Raw genomic sequence first — 25,842 nt, 5'->3', positions numbered from 1 at the left:
GACTCCCTAATGAACAGGTACTGGCTCCAGCCAGGATTCAAACTCTGGTTTCCAAAGTCAAAGGTGGTGTCCTTAACCAGTACACCATCCAGGCACCCCTGAAAATTAAAGGGATACTGTAGGGGGGTCGGGGGAAAATGAGTTGAATATACCCGGGGCTTCTAACGGTCCCCCACAGACATCCTGTGCCCGCGCAGCCACTCACCGATGCTCCGGCCCCGCCTTCGGTTCACTTCTGGAATTTCAGACTTTAAAGTCTGAAAACCACTGCGCCTGCGTTGCCATGTCCTCAATCCCGCTGATGTCACCAGGAGCGTACTGCGCAGACACAGACCATACTGGGCCTGCGCAGTATGCTCCTGGTGACAATAGCGGGCTCGAGGACACGGCAACGCAGGCGCAGTGGTTTTCAGACTTTAAAGTCTGAAATTCCAGAAGTGAACCGGAGGCGGGGCCGGAGCATCGGTGAGTGGCTGCACGGGCATAGGATGCCTGCGGGGGACCATTAGAAGCCCCGGGTAACTTCAACTCATTTTCCCCCAATCCCCCTACAGTATCCCTTTAAGGCAGAGTATTGGCTGGAGTGTGGCAAAGTACTTCTGTATTCCACCAGGGCTCACTGGCACGTGTGGTTCATTAGGTGCAGGTAAATATCAGACTCTGTAGCATAATGAAGGGTGATCTATCGGGTATACTAAAACACTGATGGAGGCGCCCTGACTGATATATGACTGGCAGATTTGACAATGAGAAGTGTTACCTTCTCTGAAGAACACACCATGAGTAATGGAAAACAAAGTTTATTCATGCACGTTAGACAACGCATTTTGCGGGTCTCAGCCTGCTTCCTCAGGTCAATAACAAGTGCCTGCAATGATTTGAACATATGCTGGGGTGCCTATTTTTATGCGATCTATCAGGTACTTAGCTTCGTGCCTATTGTTTTTTTTCCAACAGGTTTAAAGCTGAAGAGAAAAAATGAAGACCTATCTCCTCCTCTCGGTAACCATCTGTCTGATCCTTGCGTATTATCCCAGCAAAGCGAAGGAGAGATGTGTCCAAGACGACGTGTCCATTGCCCTTCTGGAATTTGCTATGAATTTATATAAAAACGTTTCTTCCCAAAATGCAAGCAATTTAGTAATTTCACCCATCAGCATTTACACCACCCTGGCCATGTTCGCCGTCACAGCCCAATCAGCAACCCGGCGGGACATTCTGGAAACCATGTGCCTGGATCCGGAGAAGACCAATGAAGTACTACATGAAGACATTAGTCAGCTGCTTCAGACCTCCTTCGACCATGAAGAAAAATTAGAAGTCAAGTATAGAAATGATATCTTCGTGTCAAGAAGACTTTTTGATCCAATCATCGAAGGGCATCATCGAACCAAACACTACAACTCCACCTTTCACAACATAAGCTTCGATGACCCCCAACAAGCAGAGAAAGAAATCAATTTGTATCTAAGCAAGACAACCAGCGGCAGAATAGAGAATCTGCTGGAACAACTGAATGAAAGAACGACCGCAGTTCTTATCAATTATTTTGTCTTTCAAGGTAAGCTAATGTTACTGCTAGCTAAATTCCAGTGATCAAAAAAAATAAATGTAAAATGAAATCCTTAGGCTACTTTCACACAGAGCTGGATCATCCACAAGGCAAACCTAGGCACGTGCCTAGGGTCTGAAGAGAGACTAGGGGCCTGGTTGCCATTAGCCACCACCAAATCCTACAAAAAAGGCTAGATGGCCATCAAAGTTAGTATTTGGCTTCACAACAAGACAGACCGGGCACTGTGACTGTAAGCGCTTTAATCCTCTTCATGCCATAGATATAACAAACATCTTGTTATACAGCGATACATCAAACCTGTCCATGCGGTGATGCGGGGGTGTGCTGGGTTCGGGTGACCAGGGAAAGAAGGACGGCACTACAGCCGTTTCATGCCAGACTGGCGCTTGCTCAGGTGCGTGTGTCCTAGTATTTGCCTAGGGCCCCATTTCACCATGATCCTGTTCTGCTTTCACACACTAAGGGCCTGATTCACAAAGCGGTGCTAACCCAGTTAGAGACTTTAGGCGTGATAACCATTGCACCATGCTGGTAAAAAGCCAGTTTAGGCGTGATAAGTTTAGCCGTGATAAGTTTAGGCATGATAAGTTTAGGCATGCTAAGTTTAGATAAGTTTAGATCGCACGCAAAGTCCCGCACGCAAAGCAGCGCCATTAAACTCTATGCGAAGTGCACCAGACTTTTCTAGCGCAAAACTTTTGATCAGCTGTGCACTGCGGTGCTAACCCATTTGGTGCTTAAACTTATCATGCCTAAACTTATCACACCTAAACTTAACATGCCTAAACTCAGGGTCGGACTGGGCCACAGTAGTACAGTTTTTTCCCTCGGTGGGCCCCCCTCCAGGTCTCTGGTGCCCCCCCCCCCCCCCCTCCTTGTCTGACAGAGCTTCAATTGCTGCCTGCAGCACAAACATTTTCTTCTCAGTGCTGTAATCACTCATGCTGAGAGCAGTGGCGTAGCTAAGGAGCTGTAGGCCTCGATGCAAATTTTACAATGGGGCCCCCCAAACACTCTATACATAACTACTGATATGGTGCACCAAAACCTGCCAATGGCAACTACAGTGTCAGAGGGGCAAGAAGGGGATGGAGAACAGTTTGTTAATGACAGGGGTGCCTCTAGTCATTTTGTCACTCCAGGCGAGAAAACGTGTGGCGCCCCCCCCCCCCCCCCCCAAGCCCCTACCCCCAGGAAAATAATCATAATGCAGCATCGTTTCACCAGAAAATAATCATAATGCGGCAGTGTTTCATCAGAAAATAATAGTAATTATCGTAATTCAGAATCGTAATTCACCAGAAAATAATCGTAATGTGGCAGTGTTTCACCAGAAAGTACACTTATTACAGCAGCAGTTCACCGGAAAATATTCGTAAGGTGGCAGTGTTTCACCAGAAAATACACTTATTGCAGCAGCATTTCACCAGAAATTAATCATAGGGCAGCAGCGTTTCACCAGAAAATAATCGTAATGGGGCAGCGTTGTCAGAAAATAATCGTAATGTGGAAGCATTTCACCAGAAAATACACATAATCCGAGAGAGGGAGAGGCAGCATAAGATGTAAGAGGGGGGTAGAGGAACAGAGAGGGGGAGGGATAGACAGCATAAGATGGAAGAGGGTGCAGAGAAACAGAGGGGAGAGGGAGAGACAGCATAAGATGGAAGAGAGTGCAGAGGAACAGAGAGGGGTAGAGACAGCATAAGATGGAAGAGGGGGCAGAGGAACAGAGGGGAGAGGGAGAGACAGCATAAGATTGAAGAGAGTGCAGAGGAACAGAGAGGGGTAGAGACAGCATAAGATGGAAGAGGGGGCAGAGGAACAGAGAGGGGAGAGGGAGAGACAGCACAGCACCAAAGCACATGTTTACAGCTTTACCAGCCTACAGCCTAACCAGCTTTCAAAGAAAACTCTAGTATCAAAAGAGCAGGGCACATTCTAGCAGTTATAACAGTACTGGGAGTCTGCACACAGGACAGGAAGTGTTCTTAGCAGCCTGCCTGCATACCTTCTCTTCTGCCTGTGCATGCAGCTTATCATCTCTGTCTGGAGCAGAAACTTCCCTTCTCCCGGGCTGTGTTGCTGTCTTGTGTGGGGGCGGGGCTCCAACACGGACACATCACATTCTTCTCTCTGTGACTGCATCTGTCCCCTGGCTGTCTCGCTCCAGTGTCTGTGTGCAGCCAGTGACACAGGTGGGGGGTCAGACTGTCGGGGGCATAAGCTGGCTGGCCGCTGGCTCCTGGTTTGACTGGCGTGGGGCGGAGTTAAAGGCTGGGCCACACGAGGTAAACACTTTACCTGTGTGGCTACTGAGAAGAAGGGGCACGGCTTTAAAGAAGGAGCCTGGCAGAGAAGAGCAGTATTGATTGCTCTATTGGCTGGGGAGAAGTGGAGGTGGAGGCACTGCTGAGCACATGGTAGCGTGCCGAGCACCGGGAACTGAGTCGGGAGGTAATATAATATAAAAAAAAACAAAAAAAAAAACATGGTCACAGTAGCAGCGGCGGGGGAATGCGCCTCACCACCTCATGGCGCCTCACCACCTCATGGCGCCCCAGGCAACCGCCTATACTTGCCTGGTGGGTGAGACGTCCCTGATTACCACTGTTCAAAGTATCTATAGAAGTGATTATTATGAGCAAAGGACCAATAGAGAGGTAATACTGTAGTTGAGGGAGGGCCCTTCAGGGCCCCTTTGGCCCGAGGGCCCCGATGCGGTTGCAACCTCTGCAAAATAGGGCATTACTTTATACTAGCCGACCCGCGTCGTAGCATACGCCGCATCTTCTATCTATCTAATAGAGTATGTGCCTCAACCTTGAAGCAAGAAGAATAAAGGTGGGTACACATCAGATAAGTATTTGGAAAATGAAAGATCACAGACCAATGTTACCCCCTTCCATGTAGTATGAGAGCCATACCTACACAGTCTATTCTATTGAGCTGAACTCCCCATCAGATAAAAATGTTTGCAAGATGCTGCACACACAGATGCTGTACACATGCAACAGATCAGTATCTGCAAAAGATCAGTTCCCGCAAAATGCATTCATAGGGCTTGATTCACAAAAGAGTGCTAACTGTTAGCACGGCCGTTTTCGCGCGAATTTTCGCATTGCGCGCGGTCGCGAATTTTCGCGCAAAACGATAACGTTTTAGCGTGCAAATGCAAATTTTTGCCCGAAAATGATATCGATTTTGTGCGGAAATTAGCGTTTGCGCTCAAACGTTATCGGTTTGTGTGAAAATTCGCGATTGCGCGCAATGCGAAAATTTGCGCGAAAACGGCCGTGCTAACAGTTAGCACTCTTTTGTGAATCAAGCCCATAGTCTATATCTGCAGATTTCATACACACCTTGTTTAACGGAGAGTCATCTGCAGATCAGATCAACCAGGATGGATTTTTGGATCTGCAGATGATTGTCTGATCTGCAGATGAATGTCCGTCAAACAAGGTGTTTATTATGCTGGGCATACATGGTAGGTTTTCTACTGTGTAATCGAGCCGCTGGCTCGATTCCCGCTCGTCCCCGCGGGCGCCCGGATCTATTCCCGCTCGTCCCTGCGAGCACTTTCTTATTTTCAACTCGTTTCTTCTTTTGTCCTGCCCACCGGTATCGAGCGCAGAATCGATCCGGTGGGGTATCGGACACATCGGAAATGATCAATCGAGCCATCAGCGGCTCGATTACATGGTAGAAAACATACCGTGTATGCCCAGCATGAGATCTGCAGATATCATAGACTATGAATGCATTTTGCAGAAACAGATTTTGCACAAACAGATTTTTTTGCAGGAACAGATCTTTTGCAGATACTGATCTGTTGCATGTGTACAGCATCTTTGTGTGCAGCATCTTGCAAAAAATGCAAAAAATTTTATCTGATGGGGAGTTCAGCTCAATAGAATAGTCTGTGTAGGTATGGCTCTCATACTACATGAAAGGGGGTAAAATTGGTCTGTGATCTTTCATTTTCCAATGACTTTTATCTGATGTGTGTACCCACCTTTATGCTGCGTACACACTGGCGACTATGGTCGTTTGAAACAGCTCATTAACGATCGTTGCGCCGACAATCGGGGAAAGAACTTTACCCAACGATCATTAACACGAACGACAAAAGAACGACATCGGGAAGATGGAAATATCCAACCTGACGGATCATATCTACCGACAACCGTTACAAAACTATAGTGTGTACAGACATCGACCAAGAACGATCGTTACAAGGGCCAATGCGCCTGCGTTGAATTCTGCCCAGCTTCAGTACTTCCTTTGTAGCGCGGCCGTAAAGATTGTTACATTGCTCATTTCAATTAAGCTTTGTTTTCAAGTTAACAATCATATATTTGTATCTATTGTAACTCCATGTCAGTGGTTTTTTTTTATTTTATATAAATATGTACGCAACATTTCCTTCTGATCGTTCTTTTCTGCGAGAACTATCGTTAAAATGTGTATGCTGATCGCTGCATCCCATCGTTGCATACCAATCTTTCCAATATCGTTCGTCTGGTAACTATCGTTCTTTGCAAACGATAGTTATCGCAAGTGTGTACGAAGCATTAGGCTTTCCATTAGAAAATGTATGCGTGCTCAAACACCAAGTTTAACCCTAGCAAGTCTGGCTTTCCAAATCTGGCCTAACTGGCTATTCATGAGGCAATACTCATGCAAATATGCATTTGCTTTCGCATGCCAAACTATGCAGGGTCAAAAAACTATACAATGAATTTTCGATGCTGGTCGAAAATGCAAATATTTCTGAAGATTTTCATGAAAATTCGCCAAAAACGAAAACGGGATTTTCGATGCGAAAATGACTTAGGCGAAAATTTGCAAGCAACACTGCTACATGCTACATTAGCACTATCCAGGAGCGCCACGGGGAGGCTTCCCAATACCCCCTTTTTATACAATCTGGGGGAACCACGGGGTCCCAGGCTCTCTTAGGGCTCATTTCCACTATCGCGAATCCGCATGCGTCCAACGTATGCGGATTCGCACATGTAATGCAAGTGGATGGGCCTGTTTCCACTGTAGCGTTGTTGAGGTGCGTTTTTTTCAGCGGTAAAAAAACGCACAAAAGAGCCAACGAATTTGCCTGCGAGTGGAATGCATGCGAATCGCCGCTAATGTATTTAATAGGAAATTCGCATGCGGCTATGGTATGCAAATTTTCATGCGAATTTGCATGCGAATTCGCATAGGTACCAATGTAATTCAAACAGGCAGTGACATGGTTAAATTCGCATATACCCTCACCTATGCGAATTCGCATGCAAATTCGCGGCAAAAAACGCGCAAAAATTTGCATCCGCATGCTATTTCATGCAATTTCAACAGCGGTGGAGTCCAGGCGATTCTGCACCGCAATAGTGGAAACGAGCCCTCACTGCCTGGGAACCACAGCGGCATCCCTCGCTGTTTGTATCCTTTGGAGGAAGGTGGTGGATGGCTTGCTCCGGTGGTGTGAGCCCTGGAGTTAGTTGTCTGCACTTGTCCTTCATTTGCATGAGCATTGCCTCATGAATAGCCAATTAGGCCAGATTTGCAAAGCCAGACTTGCTAGGGTAGGCCTCTTTTCCACGGACAGTTGATAGGCAGTAAAATGCCTCTCAAACTCTTACAACTGCTCACTGCTGCCTGGTAACTGCTTGTTGCTGCCTGGTATCTGCTCACTGCTGCCTGGTAACTGCTTGCTGAGCACATAGCTCAACAGTCCGTGGAAAAGAAGCCTTAAACTTGGTGTTTGAGCACGCATACATTTTCTCATGCAAAGTACTTCTTCTTGCTTGAAGGTTGAGGCACGCCCTGGGGGCAGGGCGCTACTTCTTCTTCTTGCTCGAAGGTTGAGGCACTTACTCTATTATATATATAGAAGATTGAAGAAGGGGACTCTATGGCTATGCAAAGTTTTGCTGGGCAGCAGTGTCTCTGAATTACAATGCTGCTAAGTATGTACATTTGGCCCTGTCCATAATACATCATGACCACGCCCACCTTCCAGGCATGGTCACCCCCCTTTTTCGCTGCAATCATGGGATGTGTGGGCCCCAGGTTGAAATGTCTTTGGTGGGCCCCCAGTGTCCCAGTCCGACCCTGCCTAAACTTATCACACCTAAACTTATCACACCTAAACTTATCATGCCTAAACTGAGTTCAGGCATGATAAAGGGCTTTTCACCAGCGTGCTAACTGTTAGCACCGCTTTGTAAATCAGGCCCTATATCTGGAAAAATGGGATCAGAGCACAACAATAATTGAAACACAAAGTCACATTGCCCAATTTCAATGCAAAGCAATACATACAGTGCAGCACACAGTATACCGCACCCAGAACCATGCGCGCTGCCCCCGGTAACACATTGCAAACAGTGTGTCACTCCACACTGCACACACCACATGCGTCACACCACATGGAAACATGCAAGTTTCGATGTGCTTATATTCTCCGTTGCGACGCAATAGACATACAGCTTGATTCACTAACCGGCGCTAAGCCGGTTAGTGAGCCTTAAGAGGTAGTGGGCGCAATCCATAGAGTTAGGTGATTTGCGCCCACTCATCACGCACAGCCCCGCCTGTAACAGTGCGCAGTAACGTCTCACCTTGTGCGCCGGAAACGGTGCCCCCCTGAAGCAGTACATTGATGCGCCGTTTCGGACGCATCCGATGCACCGTTTTTAGCACGCACGGGTGCGTCGTTTACAGGGTAGCGGGTGCGACGTTATCGTTGCACCGCGCACTACTACCGGCGCACCGCGCTGCTCGCACACTGAGCGGGGCTGTGCGCCAAGTAGCTTTGTGTGGCAGTTAGTGCGCGCAAAGCTACTTTTGGAGCATAAGTGGCTTTTCACTAGCGTCGGTTAGTGACTCATGCCCATAGTGTGAAAGGAGACAAAAATTGCTTTGCCAGGGGCACTAAAATGGCCAGACCTGTGGTCTGAGACATCACCAATACTGCTACATGTTCATATGATAACTTACAGCAGAAGAAGAAACACTAGGAGGAGGTCCCTACCCTTGTGCATAAGTGTAACAATCACCCCTGCAACCTCCGTCATTGCAGGGGGCCCAAAGGCCTCTCCCCAATCACAAGTGCAGCCAATTAGAGAAAAAAGATCCTTGTTTGCTCACAAAACCCATCCCCACCACCTCCTCCCACCATACAGGGTAGCGACTCTGCAGGGAGGAAGAATTCCAAAGAAAGGACAGCATAAACCAGCATTGATCTTGAGGGTAGTGAGGTAGAGACATTAGGGAAGGAGACAGATGAGTTAGTGAGCCTTCAATACCACCCACTGCAAATTATAGGCTTTGTCCGAACAGGTGTGTCTTGCAAGGCGTAAATATTTCAGTTGCCTGTAAAGTACCATCACCAGAACAAAGTAGGAGGCGCCCGGAAGGAGATGTACAGGTCTAGATTCAAAACTCTATATGGTGGTATCCCACAATAATTATAATAAAATGTAGTCATACCTTAAAGGTGTCCAATTAGGGATAAAGACAAGTGGAGGTCAAATAATAATGGTCAATTTTAGTGATGCATTAGGACAACGCGTTTCACGGCCAACGCCGCTTCCTCAGGCAGGGGCGTAACTAGATCCCCCCGGGCCCCCCTGCAGAAATTCTGAGAGGCTGGGGGCCCGCTTGGGGCTGTTTTGGAGGGCTGGAGGGGTCGCAGCATGAGGGGAAACTCATGGCCGCATATGGCGGGGAGGGGGGATTGTCCCCCTTCCCTCACCTCGGGCTCTCCCCTCTGCACTCCCCTCCAGCATCAATACCATTGTGTGAGCAGCGGCGGGCAGTGGCAGCTACATACATACCTTCCGTGCGCTCCAGCGAGGACATTTCTCACTCTAGTGTCTGACGCGACTTCCTGTTTATACAGGAAGTTGCGTCAGAGGCTAGAGAGAGAGGAACGCGAGGGCAGGGCCTGCAGGGCCGTCAGTGTCCTCAGGTCAATAACAGTGCCTATCAACAGGGAGATCTGAGTGTCCGGGCGCCAAGTAATCTGCACCTGTGCATCTCCTTCCGGGCGCCACCTACTTGCTTCCCAAATAACGAACACCCCTCTTTGGTAGTAGGGGAGATTTTGGCCGACGACCATCGACCTACCAATCTACTTTTGGAGCAGCGATTGCTTAGGAACCAAAGGCCGAGTGGGGACGGTATTTTTTCCCCACCAGCGAATACGAGTGGTTGCCTCCTATAGCAACCTAATTTTGTGAGTATAATCTCTACTATTTATCTACATACCCCGATCTACTAACAATATTGCACCAGATTGGGATCCCGGATCTCTCTGTGTGTTTTTTTCCTCTTCTGCCACTCTACATCACCAGAACAGTTAATTTGTTTCTCCAGCTAGATTTGCAGAGGGATTCAACCAGCAAGACACAAAAGATGGGATCTTCCAGACGAGTGATGGCAATAATGTAACCGTACCAATGATGCACGGCTCAGGATACTACAAAACATACAAAGACTATGGGAATGGCAACGAGGTCATACAAGTGCCGTACAGTGACAACATAGTCCTCCTCCTCATTCTGCCACCAATGGGCCGCCTACGTGAAGTGGAAACCAACCTGACTTCTGACACTATAAGAAAATATCTGAGCTCATCACATTACAGGTGAGCAGAAAGGCTGTTTAAAGTGTACCTGTAGTGAAAAAAGTGCCCCAATGGTTACATATCTTGGTAGAGGAAAGCCTCTGGATAATCTAGAGGCTTCCCCTGCCCAGGGCCGGTTGAAGCCACACAGGGGCCGTGGGGCAAAATTAACCTTAGGGGCCCCGTCCCAGAGCCAACAGCTGCCCCCCCCTTTCTGTGGCAGCTTAATCATGTCCACACTGGGGCTGGGACCCCTATCAAGTCTCCCCCTCCTTAAAACACATCCTCACCAGACCCCTGACATGGCTGCCCTGTTTGCCACTTGATTTAAGTATGCCCTTCCGAGGTCCCTGCAAGGTTTTGTCACCAATGCCAACTAACATGCCCCGGCGTGTGGTCCCACCGAGAGAGAGAGTTGACAAGCATGGACAGATAGCGACAGGAACTCAGAGGGACGTGTGAGTTGGCATTGGTGACAAAACTTTGCAGGGGCCCCGGAAGAACATACTTAAAGCAGATAAGAACGTCAGTGGGGAACAACAGCCGTCTCAGGGGTCCCGGGGAGGATATGTTTGAAAGGAGGGGGAGGCTTGATGAGACCCAGCATTGCTCAGGGGCCCTGAGGAACTTACCCCTTTGCCTCAATGGGAGCGCCGGCCCTGCCCCGGCCCCATTGACATTTTACTGTTGGGACCCCCCTGAAGACCGTTGATGAGGGCTGGACTCTGGAGCTTGCCCACACTGCGGCGGCTTCTTGCTACTGTGCACTGCAGACACAAGCTTCAGTGGTCACGGCCCTGGAACGGTAAGGTGGAGGATTTAGAGGTTCCAGTCTACCTAGGTAAGTATCTACATTTTTCCCCTAATTACCTCACAGGTTTGTAATACTTTTTCCCCATCACCAATCATTTTTACCATTTTTCTGGTGGCGGGGGAGAGAGATATGAGTGACTGGGGAAAAGGATCAGCAGCAGGTATCAGGAGACTCTGGAGCTCCTCGCACTAGAGCAAGGAGGTGACATGTCGGTGGCGGGGCACCTGCATAGTTTCATTATCACGCAGCAGGGGACATTGTCAGACACTTTGGTACACATAGGGGAGTTCTCTGCCGATCAACCGGCTCCTACAATTTCCCCTTCGATCAATTCTGGGAGGCCCCAAAACAATTGTTGGGGATATGGCTTATTTGACACACTGGGTGTTTCAACCACAAGAAGGATTCCTAGTAAGAACATTCCTCCAACACCAACATTACAAATAAAAATCTACCACAGGTGCCCAGGTATATTACTCTGCATGGGGAAGGAAATAAGGAGAGAGGCAGCTGTGGCAATGGGGAATGCTCCTGAGGTTGGGTTCTGTACTGGAAGAAAGAAAGGTAAGAAGTTGCCCCTCCTTATGTTGGTTGGCTCTGCTCACGCAGTAGTTCCATCTGTGGATGGTGTAGGAGTAGCATTGAGCGAACTTAGAACTATCCAGATTGCTGGATGAATCTAATGGGGCAATTGCTTGGGTTCAATTTCCCAGCTGACCGGCGAACATGAAAGCTAGCACTCGGGAGTTCACAAACCCAAACATCCTGCCTCGAATGCAGGTTTGCCTGATGAAGCACAGTGCTCCAGTTCTGGCTGCCAGTCTGGTCACCTCTCCCTACCTTTACCCTTCTTATTATCCTGGAGCATTAGCTGACTGGTCAATCAGTCTACCCTTCCGGTGCAGCACTCCCCCAGCCCCCAGTCCACATAGCATTGGATAGGACTGCCCATATACACAATAGTCATACTCCACAGCCGCTGCCAGACACCATAGATGGTAATTTCAGTATTTAACATTGGCGTAAGGGGGGGGGGGGGGCAGATTGGGTATTAGTCACGAACCTTTATATCCTGTCTGAAAAGCTCACCATGGGCTGTCAAATTTGCTCACCTGGGTCACCACTCCCCCCCCCCCCTTCCTTTACCCTTATTATCATCCTGTAGCAAGAAATACAGTACGTTTTTATTTTTCTTATGCCCTCACTATTTTTCCTTTTTTTGTTGGTGGTTTCAGTGAAGTCATGCAGATAAGGTACATCATTTTTTTTTTACTTTTCCTTGTTCCCTAATTGTTGAAATGTGTATTTAGCAATAACAGTCTATTACTTTATGTGTTTGGTGTACTGTATATTCTGGTGTTTAAGGACGTCTTATACGCCGGGTGCCATTGATACAGGATGATACGTCCTATCCTGTTACCGCATTTCAGATCTCGCTGCTGAGGACTGTAGTAATGCAGCGCAGGCGCACATGTGCGAGATCTGAGAGGCAGAGAAGGAGGTAAATAGGATACAAGGGCGGGGCCAGAAGGGTGAAAGAGGCGTGTTTTATGGGCACAGCGCAATCTATTCTTCCATACCGCTCTGATAAACAGGGAGAGCTCAGCTGACCAATCGGCTTAGGGAGAGGGAAAGATGACCAATCCTACCAGCCAATTGTCTATATACTGTTATATACTGGCCTGGGTACCACATACAGTACAGCACCAGTATCTGTTCATACATAGCACCAGTATATGATGTTTTTTAAATATTTATTTAGTGTGCGTTGGAAGAGGGGTAGTCTTATACGGCGATTATATATCCCAAACTATATTTTAACTTGAAAAGTTGGGGGGTCTTCTTATACTCCCAGTCGTCTTATACGCCGGAATATACGGTATTTCTATGCACTACGAGCTATAAACACAGGGTGGCAGTGTGCTTTTAGTAGCAAAGGTCGTACTACAGCCAGTGTCTTTAAGAGGAAGTTGTGAATAAACTTGTTTGTAGTCCTCATGATTTGTAATAGCTAAAATAACCTGTATATCCTGTCTAAAAAGTGGATTCGCTCACCAAGGGCCACCTGGGTCCCCTCCCCTCCCCCCCCCCCGGCCACCCTTACCCATCTTATCATCCTAGAGCTTTGGCTGCCCCATCCTCTCTTTCGATGTTTCACTGACATCACTACCTCAGACCACAGAGAGCTGGATGGTAGACTGCATGAGACTGCCCATCTAGCCTCCCATCCAGCTCTCCATGGCTCCAGGAGACAGTAACATCACTGCAGCACCAGAAGACAGGATGGCATGTTGCGTATTTCCAGGCAGCAGCCAGCCAAGGATGGTAAGTCGGGGGGGGGGGGGGGGGGGGAAGGAGAGAAGAGGTGATGTTGGGAGATTGTAATGGTCAAAGGCACAATCATTGTGTGGTAAACCCTGTATCGAGCACTTGGGGATTCATAGACTCACAAATTCCCAATGGAAATGTGGGTTTGGAAACAATGTTCAATTCCGCTATCTGCCCTTAGGGCTAAAGACAGGCACATCAGACTATAACAGCCCTGCCCATGGGGTGACTAATATTGACACTAATATCTGTCTTCTTCATCAGTTTAGTGGATCTTTCTTTGCCTCGATTCAACATCAAGAACACAGTTGAACTCAGCTCGTCTCTGTGGTATATAATAAGAAATATGGTTAGTTTTATTTTTCTCATGCTCTTAATAATTTTTTTACTGCTGGTTTTGGTAAAGTCAAGCAGATGAGGTACATAATTGTTTTTTTTTTTGTTTTGTTTACTTTTCCCTGTACATAGTTACATAGTTATTTTGGTTGAAAAAAGACATACGTCCATCGAGTTCAACCAGTATAAAGTACAACACCAGCCTGCTCCCTCACATATCCCTGTTGATCCAGAGGAAGGCGAAAAAACCCTTACAAGGCATGGTCCAATTAGTCCCTAAAGGGAAAAATTCCTTCCCGACTCCAGATGGCAATCAGATAAAATCCCTGGATCAACATCATTAGGCATTACCTAGTAATTGTAGCCATCGATGTCTTTCAATGCAAGGAAAGCATCTAAGCCCCCTTTAACTGCAGGTACTTTTATTGTTGGAATGTGTATTTAGCAACAACAGTCTATTATGTGTTTAGCTATGCTTTACCAGCTATAACCACAGGGTGGCAGTGTATATTAGCAGCTAAGGTCTTGCTTTGCTACTACAAACTTGTTTTTATTTATCATACATAGTTTGTTATAGCCAAGAGAGCCATTACCATGAGGCTGATTAATATCTGGTTTTCCTGAATTCTACATTGCTGCTGTAACGATTGTGGAACTTTCTCCGTGATCAGCGCACAACGCGTGCGCTGACACGGCGGAAATCCTCCACAAGCGTGTAATTGCAGGCACCCAGCAAAAGGTGCTACGCACCTGTAGAGGGTAATTCCTGTCGGCAGATGGCGCTGGGGAGTGCAGAGGAACCAATCCTCTGTACCTCCACAAATGCCAGACAGGAATTGTACGAAGCGCAGAACGCAATCGCAAGAGAGGCGATTGCGAATGAGAACGAGCAAAGGGACAGGTTGTATGTGTGTGCGCCAATCCAGTCGCCACCCCGCGACCGCGCACACACAACAGCAGATATGAAATAGGAACGCGATCGCGAGAGGTGCGATCGCCAGACGTGACACAAGGCAGATCAGAATAGAATACGTGGGTAGCAAAGGCACAGCAAATAATACAATGAGAAGATGCAGAAAATAACAAACGCTAGCTAACTGCGAACACCGCACTCATTTGCAACAGTGCACGCGGTTATGCGCGGTTTCCACGTGATAAGCAAAATAGAGACAAGCACACCTAACTAACCATCGACAGACGAACATGAAACAGAGGACGCGAACGCTTGCTTAACGGTTACCTCACCGAGCCTCCAGCAAGCGGTCGTAGCAGACAAGACAGACACACGAAAACAGGGACAAGCGAGAGATAGGATCCACAGCACTAGCGAAAAGTGGCTAGCACGATCCAGGTACAGAGTAGCAGAACAGAAGGATCCACAGCGCTAGCGAAAAGTGGCTAGCGCGATCCCAGGAGACAGAACAGAAGGATCCACAGCGCTAGCGAAAAGTGGCTAGCGCGATCCAGAGAGGCAGTACAGAAGAGATAGCTGGTAGCAACCGCTGCACCAGCTATGCTCCAAGAACAGAGATCAGAACGACTTCCTATCGACCACCGCTGGGACAGGACAATCGCAACAGACAAACAAAACAGATAAACAATCCTAACTGCACTAGGGAAATCTGCCTAGCACAGTTTCCAGGAATTACTCTAAGCTGAACTTCAAACAGAGAGTAAGGCTGACACCCCACCAGGAGTGTTACATAGGACGAAATCCTTATGACCAGCGAAGCACTGTGGGAAAGACATAGTACTTATAGTACACGCCTGCAATGAATGTGGCCAGGCAATTTGCATGACAACGTATGCAAATTCCTCTGCAAGCACAAGCTGCAAAACTGACAGAAGCTCTTCTTTCCAGAGTCCTGCAGCATGCAAACCTACACAATGGTCAAAAGGCTGCCTGCTTGCACAGGCAGCTGAGCAAATCATCACAGTACCCCCCCTCCAGGGTCGAATTACAGACGACCCTCAAAACTGCTATTAGCAACAGACTCAAACTGAAGACTCATGAAGGTTGGGGCAGCCCGACAAGGTCCAATTCCAGAGTCAGTCCACCCGAAACCGACCTCATCGGAAACAGAAGCCACCGAAACATGCCCATCAGTACTACCAGTCTCAGTATAACACCCATCAGGACTGTGAACGCCAGAGAAGAAGCCATCGACACCCTCCAGACAATACCCACCACCTTCCAAGGAGCGTCCGAAAATACCAAACCTGCCACAATACCTGTTCGAAGTGTCCCTTACAATACAAAAGCCACCGTTGATCTTATCCAGGGTACCAAGCAAAATCTCTAACGGAATCTCCCAGAACCTTTTGAAGCTCCACAGATGCCAGACAGGAATTGTACGAAGCGCAGAACGCAATCGCAAGAGAGGCGATTACGAATGAGAACGAGCAAAGGGACAGGTTGTATGTGTGTGCGCCAATCCAGTCGCCACCCCGCGACCGCGCGCACACAACAGCAGATATGAAATAGGAACGCGATCGCGAGAGGTGCGATCGCCAGACGTGACACAAGGCAGATCAGAATAGAATACGTGGGTAGCAAAGGCACAGCAAATAATACAATGAGAAGATGCGGAAAATAACAAACGCTAGCTAACCGCGAACACCGCACTCATTCGCAACAGTGCACGCGGTTATGCGCGGTCTCCACGTGATAAGCACAATAGAGACAAGCACACCTAACTAACCATCGACAGACGAACATGAAACAGAGGACGCGAACGCTTGCTTAACGGTTACCTCACCGAGCCTCCAGCAAGCGGTCGTAGCAGACAAGACAGACACACGAAAACAGGGACAAGCGAGAGATAGGATCCACAGCACTAGCGAAAAGTGGCTAGCACGATCCAGGTACAGAGTAGCAGAACAGAAGGATCCACAGCGCTAGCGAAAAGTGGCTAGCGCGATCCCAGGAGACAGAACAGAAGGATCCACAGCGCTAGCGAAAAGTGGCTAGCGCGATCCAGAGAGGCAGTACAGAAGAGATAGCTGGTAGCAACCGCTGCACCAGCTATGCTCCAAGAACAGAGATCAGAACGACTTCCTATCGACCACCGCTGGGACAGGACAATCGCAACAGACAAACAAAACAGATAAACAATCCTAACTGCACTAGGGAAATCTGCCTAGCACAGTTTCCAGGAATTACTCTAAGCTGAACTTCAAACAGAGAGTAAGGCTGACACCCCACCAGGAGTGTTACATAGGACGAAATCCTTATGACCAGCGAAGCACTGTGGGAAAGACATAGTACTTATAGTACACGCCTGCAATGAATGTGGCCAGGCAATTTGCATGACAACGTATGCAAATTCCTCTGCAAGCACAAGCTGCAAAACTGACAGAAGCTCTTCTTTCCAGAGTCCTGCAGCATGCAAACCTACACAATGGTCAAAAGGCTGCCTGCTTGCACAGGCAGCTGAGCAAATCATCACAGCTGCGTACTAAGAAGCTAGTTTATATAGACTTTCTAAGAGGCTATGAAGCCAAGAAATACAGAAGCTTCCAACAGATTTTGAGAGCAAAACAAAATCCTGGCTCAGTGTTTTCAGCAAGGGATCATTTTACTTGTAAATGTTTAAAAATAAAATTAAACCATGGGATACAAAAAAGGTCATTTTTAGGAGTAGTAGAATACATACAATTGTTTATCTCATCAGTTTTCACCTTGGGTTACTTTGACTTCAGGAGGACCAAGACAATTTTCATAATTCTGCTATGACTTTGTTTAAGTTGATAGATCTCGTGCAATTTTTAGTCTACCCAAACATATTTAGGCCTCGATTCATCAACACTTAGCAAATTTGTTAACAACAGTTTGGTAAAATACCGAATTTGTTAACTTCATTTCAGGATTCATCAAAGTTATCTACAGCTGTTAGCGAACATTCGGTAACGATTCAGTAACGATTCGCTAAAACGGAATAAAGTGCAATTCATGAAAAAGAAAGTGGGCGTGGTTTAGCGGTACATTTAGGATTAGTTATCTCCTTCACTGCTGTGTCGTTATTCCTGTCAGATCATTGCTGACAGAGAAGATGGAGCTATTTGAAGTGGTTATGTATCAGCTGAGAGTGATTCAAAGGCGCAGAAGGGCAAGAATAAGGTCTGCAACCACAAATTTGTAAGAGAATAGATTTATTTGCTATAACACGACATCTGCATTTCTCTTGAATCATCTTGTAAGAGAACACAGGCAGTCTCAGGGTTAACTAATTTGCTAGCTGCACTATAATTTTTTAGAAAAGGCTCCTATCAAATAATTGTGGGATTGTCCCAACCACTTTCAGAATCCTGGTCCAGGTGTAAAGCCCTATTCAGAATGTTGCTACGTAGTGCTCAAAGGACTGCCTTTTACCCACAATTCCATTGGAATCTTATGGCCTTGTGTTAAAGTACCACTGTAAAATGGAAATATCGACACGTTACCGAATGGTTACCGAATTGTTATCGAATTCACACCGAATGAGGAAAAACCTTGATGAATACAACAAGAAATCGCTAAACTTCGAATTCGGTAATTTAACAAACTGGAAAAAGTTATCTCAAAGAGAATGATGAATTCGATAACAATTCGGTAACCATTCGGTAACGTGTCGATATTTCCATTTTACAGTGGTACTTTAACACAAGGCCATAAGATTCCCATGGAATTGTGGGTAAAAGGCAGTCCTTTGAGCACTACGTAGCAACATTCTGAATAGGGCTTTACACCTGGACCAGGATTCTGAAAGTGGTTGGGACAATCCCACAATTTGATAGGAGCCTTTTCTAAAAAATTATAGTGCAGCTAGCAAATTAGTTAACCCTGACACTGCCTGTGTTCTCTTACAAGATGATTCAAGAGAAATGCAGATGTCGTGTTATAGCAAATAAATCTATTCTCTTACAAATTTATATGGTTGCAGACCTTATTCTTGCCCTTCTGCGCCTTTGAATCACTCTCAGCTGATACATAACCACTTCAAATAGCTCCATCTTCTCTGTCAGCAATGATCTGACAGGAATAACGACAGAGCAGTGAAGGAGATAACTAATCCTAAATGTAACGCTAAACCACGCCCACTTTCTTTTTCATGAATTGCACTTTCTTCCGTTTTAGCGAATCGTTACCGAATCGTTACCGAATGTTCGCTAACAGCTGTAGATAACTTTGATGAATCCTGAAATGAAGTTAACAAATTCGGTATTTTACCAAACTGTTAACAAATTTGCTAAGTGTTGATGAATCGAGGCCTATGTCTTGATTTTTAAGGACAAATATGGATTTCTTTTGATATCACTTATTTATAGTAAATCTGGAATTTGCCTGTGTTTTAAAGCGAAATTATGCTTACGAAATGAAAAAAATTGAATTTTCTGAATTTTTCTTTTTAAAGAGGAGCTGTCAGCCATACTATCTCAGGAGAAAAAAAAGCAAATATATAAGTAGATAAATACTTGCTCTACTTACATAACATATGTATTGCACTGTCCACGTTATGATTCCTGTGAATTTTATAAAGGAAAAATAGAGAATCCTATTCTAGACAGTTTCCATATTTACTCGTGATGTAATATCCGCCCTTAGTCTCCTCTGCCTGATTTGCCTGCCCTTCAATATATAAAGTGCATTGTTTCAGCCTCAGAGATGTTGGCCAATCAGAGAGGTGTGGGAGGGGAAAACAGGAGGGAAAGAGGCTTCAGCCAATCAAGCTGCATTAGTTAAGTCTGAGGGGAAGTAGAGAAGCAAAAAAAGACAACCCAGCATGCCCTGCAACTTCTCTTTTGTGTACCAAATTTTCTGTGTACCAAATAAGAGTCAGATACACTGGGGAATGATAATTTATCAACAAGAAAGGTAATAGTGATTTTAATTTTTGGATTGCCTGATTAGCATCCTCATTACTTGTTTACCAGATGAAAATAAATAATTGATTTTTAATTTTATGCCCGACTCTTACTCTTTAACGACACATTGCGGCAGTAAAACTTTCAGAAACTGGTTATTCTATATGTCGTGTATGCAGAGATCTCAAAATTATGTAGATTATTTATTTTTAGGTACACTTCAAGGGCACTAAATAGAGGTGGAAATTAGGATTTTAAGAGCGAAAAATAATTATGCAATCCTAGTGATCAGGAGTAGTGTTGGGCGAACAGTGTTCGCCACTGTTCGGGTTCTGCAGAACATCACCCTGTTCGGGTGATGTTCGAGTTCGGCCGAACACCTGATGGTGTTCGGCCTTTTAAGTTCGGGTTCGCCCCGAACTACTAATTGGCCGCCGAACAGGGCCCTGTTCGGCCGAAAACTGCCCCCCTATGGGGTCGCAGGCATAAGGGAGGAGCATGCCCCGATCGCGGGGGGGGGGGGTCGGAAATTCCCCCCACCCCCTCCGCTAGCGCTCCCCCCTCTGCCCGCTTCCCCATACAAAAGTTTCAGGAAGTACCGGTCCGGTGGTAGTGGGTGGCTGGCAGTGGGCGGCACTGTGAAGTGAGTGACTGAGGAGGAGGAGTCCGGAGAGTGACGCGTTGAGGGAGGCCGGGCAGCGGGCGGTTCAGCAGTAGTACCGTACTACTGCTGAACCGCCCGCTGCCCGGCCTCCCTCAACGCGTCACTCTCCGGACTCCTCCTCCTCAGTCACTCACTTCACAGTGCCGCCCACTGCCAGCCACCCACTACCACCGGACCGGTACTTCCTGAAACTTTTGTATGGGGAAGCGGGCAGAGGGGGGAGCGCTAGCGGAGGGGGTGGGGGGAATTTCCGACCCCCCCCCCCGCCGCGATCGGGGCATGCTCCCCCCTTATGCCTGCGACCCCATAGGGCCCCCAAAAGCGGGATGTTCGGGGAGTTCGGGGTTCGGCCCGAACATGCCGAACATTGCGGCCATGTTCGGCGAACTTTCCCGAACCCGAACATCCAGGTGTTCGCCCAACACTAATCAGGAGCCAATCAAAATCCCTCCTCATTTATTCCAGACAGGACCTCTATTTACAGCAGATGGGCGTGGCAATGGGTTCGCGATTCGCACCACAGTATGCAAATCTCTTCATGGCCAAAATCGAAGAGGAATACCTCAATGCATGTGGCATAAAACCCATGGCCTACTTCCGCTTCATTGATGATATTTTAATCATCTGGTCCGCAAGTGAGGATGATCTTCTCCAATTCCACAGGAACTTCAATGCCTTCCATCCTACAATTAAATTGAAACTTACCTACTCTCACACAGAGATTAACTTTCTGGACACCGCCATATACATCAGGGGTAACAACATACAAACCTCTGTGTATCGTAAACCTACAGACCGTCCCACATACCTAAGATATGACAGTTTTCATCCCAAGCACATTAAGAACTCTATAATTTACAGCCAAGCTATAAGGTACAACCGGATTTGTTCTGACAGGATGGACAGAGACAAGCACCTGGATCGTTCTAAAGAGAGTCTGAAGCGAGAATAAATCTCGCTTCAGACCTCATATATAGCAGGGGCATGTGTGCCCCTGCTAAACCGCCGCTATCCCGCGGCTTAACGGGGGTCCCTTGACCCCCAAATCCCCCTCCGTGCAGCGGGGGAGCGCTTCCTGGTTGGGGCAGGGCTAACCGCCGCAGCCCTGCCCCACGCGCGTCTGTCAGCGCGTATCTCCGCCTCTCCCCGCCCCTCTCAGTCTTCCTTCACTGAGAGGGGCGAGGGAGAGGCGGCGATGCGCGGCTGATAGACGCGAATGGAGGCAGGGCTGCAGCCGTTAGCCCTGCCTCCAGGAGCGACCAAGCCTGCGACCAAGTGTCGCAGTGGGGGGTTTGGGGGTGAAGGGACCCCCATTTAGCGGCGCGTATGCGGCGGTTTAGCAGGGGCACGCGTGCCCCTGCTAACTATGAGCTCTGAAGCGAGATTTATTCTCGCTTCAGAGTCTCTTTAAGAACACTTTCATTAAACAAGGTTACAGTCCTCCTATGGCTGAGGCCCAAACCAGGAAAGCCAGCAACATCCCCAGGACTGAACTCCTGAAATATAAGCAAAACTAGAAAGAGGACCGTGTCCCATTGGTTGTCACCTACAACACACACCTGGAAATTTTAAGGAGGATTGCTAAGGAACTTCATCGCATTTTAACCAGGGATCACAGACTGAGAAAGATATTCCCTAAACCTCCACTCTTGTCATATCGGCAACCACACAATCTATAACAGATGATTGTCAGGAGTTCTTTGAACAGGCCTCAACAAAACGGAACATCACCTTGCCGACAAAAAATATGTGGAACCTGCAGACACATTTACTCCAGTGACAGGGTAACGATACCAGGTTCACAACAGGAGTACAGAGTACAAGGTACATTTCCCTGTGGTTCCACCAATCTGGTATATCTGATCATGTGTGCTAAATGACCCAATGTGATGTACGTGGGAGAAACTGGACAAACTCTGCGCAAACGTATGAATGGATACAGGCACATTATTAATGATACCAAATCTGGACTCCCAGTTGCTACACACTTTCGGTCCAACGGACACAGCATGGATGATCTTCGTGTCACTGTCCTGAAGAGTGGCTTCAAAATGTCAAATGATCGATTAATAGCAGAAACAAAATTTATAAATTGGTTCAAAGCTGTGCAGAACGGTTTGAATAAGGACAACAACTTCTTATATTGGTATGAGGCGGATGATATTTAAACTTTCCCAGCCATTCTAGCTGAACTTGTGAACTAAGAATTTTGATACCTCTGGGTCAATCCTAATCCAGGTCTGTGAGCATGGCGTAAACAAGGATGCTTATCTTAGCTAACAACCTTTAACCCCATTTAGATGGTCTGTTTGAATTAAGGCATCTTAATGACATGTATTTATGCTTGAAAAAAATATCTGTTTTCCCTTTTGATGTTGCATGTATATAAGCTGTCTGTACCACCAGCCTGCAAACTAACAGGATATAAGCCCGAGGAAGGCTGAATGGCCGAAAGCTTGCTTATTTTTATTCATTTTTAGTTAGCCAATAAATGGTATCATCCTGATTTAAAACTTCTTGTTATTCCAGAAGGTGTCAGCTGTCAAAGTACACAAGAATGCTGGAGTAAATATCTACAATGTGTCAGAAATAAGAATTCAAAGACAGGATATAGATTTGAATATGCATGGTCCTGAAGTGTTAAGTTTAATTTTCCTTCAAGGAACCATGACGTTTGTGAAATATTTTTGCTGTGTGGAATTATTCAGTTAACTTGTTATTGTATATTTATTGATACTATATATTTTCTTCTTGATATATTTATTTTAGTCCTACCTACCAATTTACCAGAGGACTTTTGTAAATATGACTGAAGAGGAAACGAGAGGCGGGACAATCGTGCAATTATCGAAATCCAATCAAAATCCTGAGTTCAGAGTCGACCACCCCTTCCTGATGACCGTCTATGACAAGGAGACTGACAACATTCTCCTAATAGGGCGCTTTGGTAGCCTGTCCGAGATATAATGCCCCCTGGTGGTGAGATGGAGAAATGTTAATTTTAAACAGCAAATAAGAATCAGTTGACATGCATTAAATCTTCAACTCACAATAAAGTGGATCAAATGTGCATTTTCTATCTAGTATTTTTCGTTTTCATTAAATTTCTGTTTTTTTGTTTTTTTTTCAGATTTTTATTTTTTGAAAAAAAAAAATTCAGAAAGAGCAAATATAAAAATAAATACAGTTAACATTCAACAGGCATCTCTGTTTTTATATAAATATTGTACAAACTTAAAGTGGTATTAAACTCAGCATTTATTCTTTGCTGTAAAAGTAGTACTACCACAAGAAAAAGGGGGGGAAATGTAGCAGAACAGCATTCAAACAGTTAAACACAGCACTTCTTCAGTGGAAGGCTTGTTGCCAAATCCGAAGAGGTGATAATATTATCTTTTCTTTACATTCCTTTGCCAGCCCCAATTAGCAAACATTTGCAGCAGTGCTGAAACTGAGCTGCACACATGGTAGAAACAGACAGTGCTGAGAACTGATCACTAGATCTATTCAATAAAATTTAATGGCAGTTTTCAGAGAAGATAAACTGCTTTGGGAACAGACAATATAACTTACTTACACAAAAGCAAATATGGATATGGTTACTGTATGGGTAATAAAACTAGGAAAACATGTTTATTGAATAATATGTCAGTTTTTACTCCACTTTAAAGGGACTCAGAGCTGACAAAAGGAAAAAGATTTATAGATACCTGGGGTTTCCTTTGACCCCATTCGCTCGGATCGCTCCCACGCCGCCGTCCTCTGGGTACCGTCACTTACGTCAGTCGGCTCCAGTCTACTCAGTCCCACTAGATAAAAAAGGTACCATTTCTGCATCAGATAAACAGTCTGCACTTGTTAGTCTGCAACTGGTCTGTTGCGGTAATGCAAATTTGTAACCTGCACAATAATTCCTGGGTTGCCACTTGCCAATGAAGAGGATGCCAAATAGGGTTGCCGCGGTATACCGGTATGATGATATACCACAGTTTGATTGTGTATGGTAATCATACCAATCACAATCTCGTTTTACTGGTTTTGGGGGCGGGGCGACCGGGGGCGAGGGGCGACGTAGCGGCGGCATACGAACAGCGGTGGGGATAAATACTCACTTGCCGGCAGCCAAGTCCGTACTCCACGTTGTACTGGGTTTCATTCTTCTTCCTGTTCTTGCATCACATTTCCCTGAAACAGCTCCACCTGGACGCTATTACAAGGAGATGATGCAAGCAAGAACAGGCAGTAGAATGAAGCCAAATACATGCGTGAGGACCTGGCTGCCAAAAAGTGAGTATTTACTTATCCCCGCGCTGCATCCTCCCTTACCCTTCCCTGGCTCTCTATGCTGCATCCACCTACTACTGGCTACACCTATCCCTGGCTCTCTATGCTGCGGCCACCTACCACTGGCTACACCTATCCCTGGTCACCTATGCTGCGGCCATCTACCACTGGCTACACCTATCCCTGGCTATCTATGCTGCGGCTACCTACCACTGGCTACACCTATCTCTGGCTACCTATGCTGCAACTACCTACCACTGGCTACATCTATCCCTGGCTATCTATGCTGCGGCCACCTACCACTGGCTACCTATCCCTGGCTACCTATGCTGCAGCCACCTACTACTGGCTACACCGATCCTTGGTTACCTATGCTGCGGCTACCTACCACTGGCTACACCTATCTCTGGCTACCTATGCTGCAGCTGCCTATCACTGGCTACATCTATCCCTGGCTATCTATGCTGCGGCCACCTACCACTGGCTACCTATCCCTGTCTACCTATGCTGTGGCCACCTACAACTGGCTACACCTATCCCTGGCTACCTACCACTGGCTACACCTATCCCTGGCTACCTATGCTGCGGCCATTTACTGCTGGCTACACCTATCCCTGGCTACCCATGCAGCAGCCACCTACTGGGTGGGGGAACATTGTTTAATTTTGCGGGGCGGCCCGGGTCCAAATAATTGTATAATACCGTATACCGCAATACCATTGTAACCCTCTAAAAGAGGGTCCCAAAGGTTTTGCTAATGCATTTCTATGTGTGAGGTACTGTAACTTTAGCATCTAAGGGTAAATTTCGCCTTAGATGCTTGCCTGTGGAACCAAAACGGCGCATGGAAGAGGAGAGGAGGTGCTGTACTGGTCGCATAGACTGTTGCTAAGCGACCAAAGCACACAGAGCAGTAAAACTTTCCAGAAGCCCCGCGCGGCCTGTCAGAAGCTACAGCGCATGCGCGAAGGGGAAGTGCTAGAAGGGGGTAGCTGGAGGGAACTGGCTGAAACTAGCCAGAGCGCGCCAGAGAGGGGAAGAGAGCGGAACTTAGTAAGGCGGCGGAGAGAGCAGGGAGGAGGCCACGAGGAGGGCGTCCGTGGCAGTCACCCCAGAGCGTAAGAGGGGACCCGGCGGCCGCGCAGCTACCTGAGCAGAGCAGAGAGACAGCGGCAACCAGGCCAGACAGTGACCGGAGGCCAGAGGCAGCGTACACAAAGCCAATCCGAGCTAGCCCGGACAGAAAGGAAATCCGATAGTCAGAGGAGTATGGGCCCTAGAGCCAAACCGCAAGCACAGGGTGTGTTCAGTTAGTAGCCAGTGTCCAGCAGAGGCTTGCTGAGATAGAAATATAGCAACCCAGAACC

The 25,842-nt window shown here is 46.9% G+C and overlaps 1 protein-coding gene across 1 annotated transcript; it reads left to right on the top strand.

Moving 5' to 3' along the window:
* Positions 1-978: 978 nt before the first annotated feature.
* Positions 979-23,229, top strand: LOC137533624 (alpha-1-antiproteinase-like). The gene is made up of 4 exons (XM_068254967.1): positions 979-1,561; positions 9,956-10,226; positions 13,612-13,696; positions 22,961-23,229. The coding sequence occupies exons 1-4, from the start codon at positions 979-981 to the stop codon at positions 23,156-23,158; spliced, it is 1,137 nt and encodes a 378-aa protein (XP_068111068.1). The 3' UTR covers positions 23,159-23,229.
* The last annotated feature ends 2,613 nt before the right edge of the window (positions 23,230-25,842 follow it).

The sequence above is a fragment of the Hyperolius riggenbachi genome, chromosome 9 (genome assembly GCF_040937935.1).
Source record: "Hyperolius riggenbachi isolate aHypRig1 chromosome 9, aHypRig1.pri, whole genome shotgun sequence".
In the NCBI taxonomy this organism is placed as follows: domain Eukaryota; kingdom Metazoa; phylum Chordata; class Amphibia; order Anura; family Hyperoliidae; genus Hyperolius; species Hyperolius riggenbachi.
Note: the sequence above shows the minus strand (reverse complement) of the source record. Positions and strands in the feature narration are given on the sequence as shown.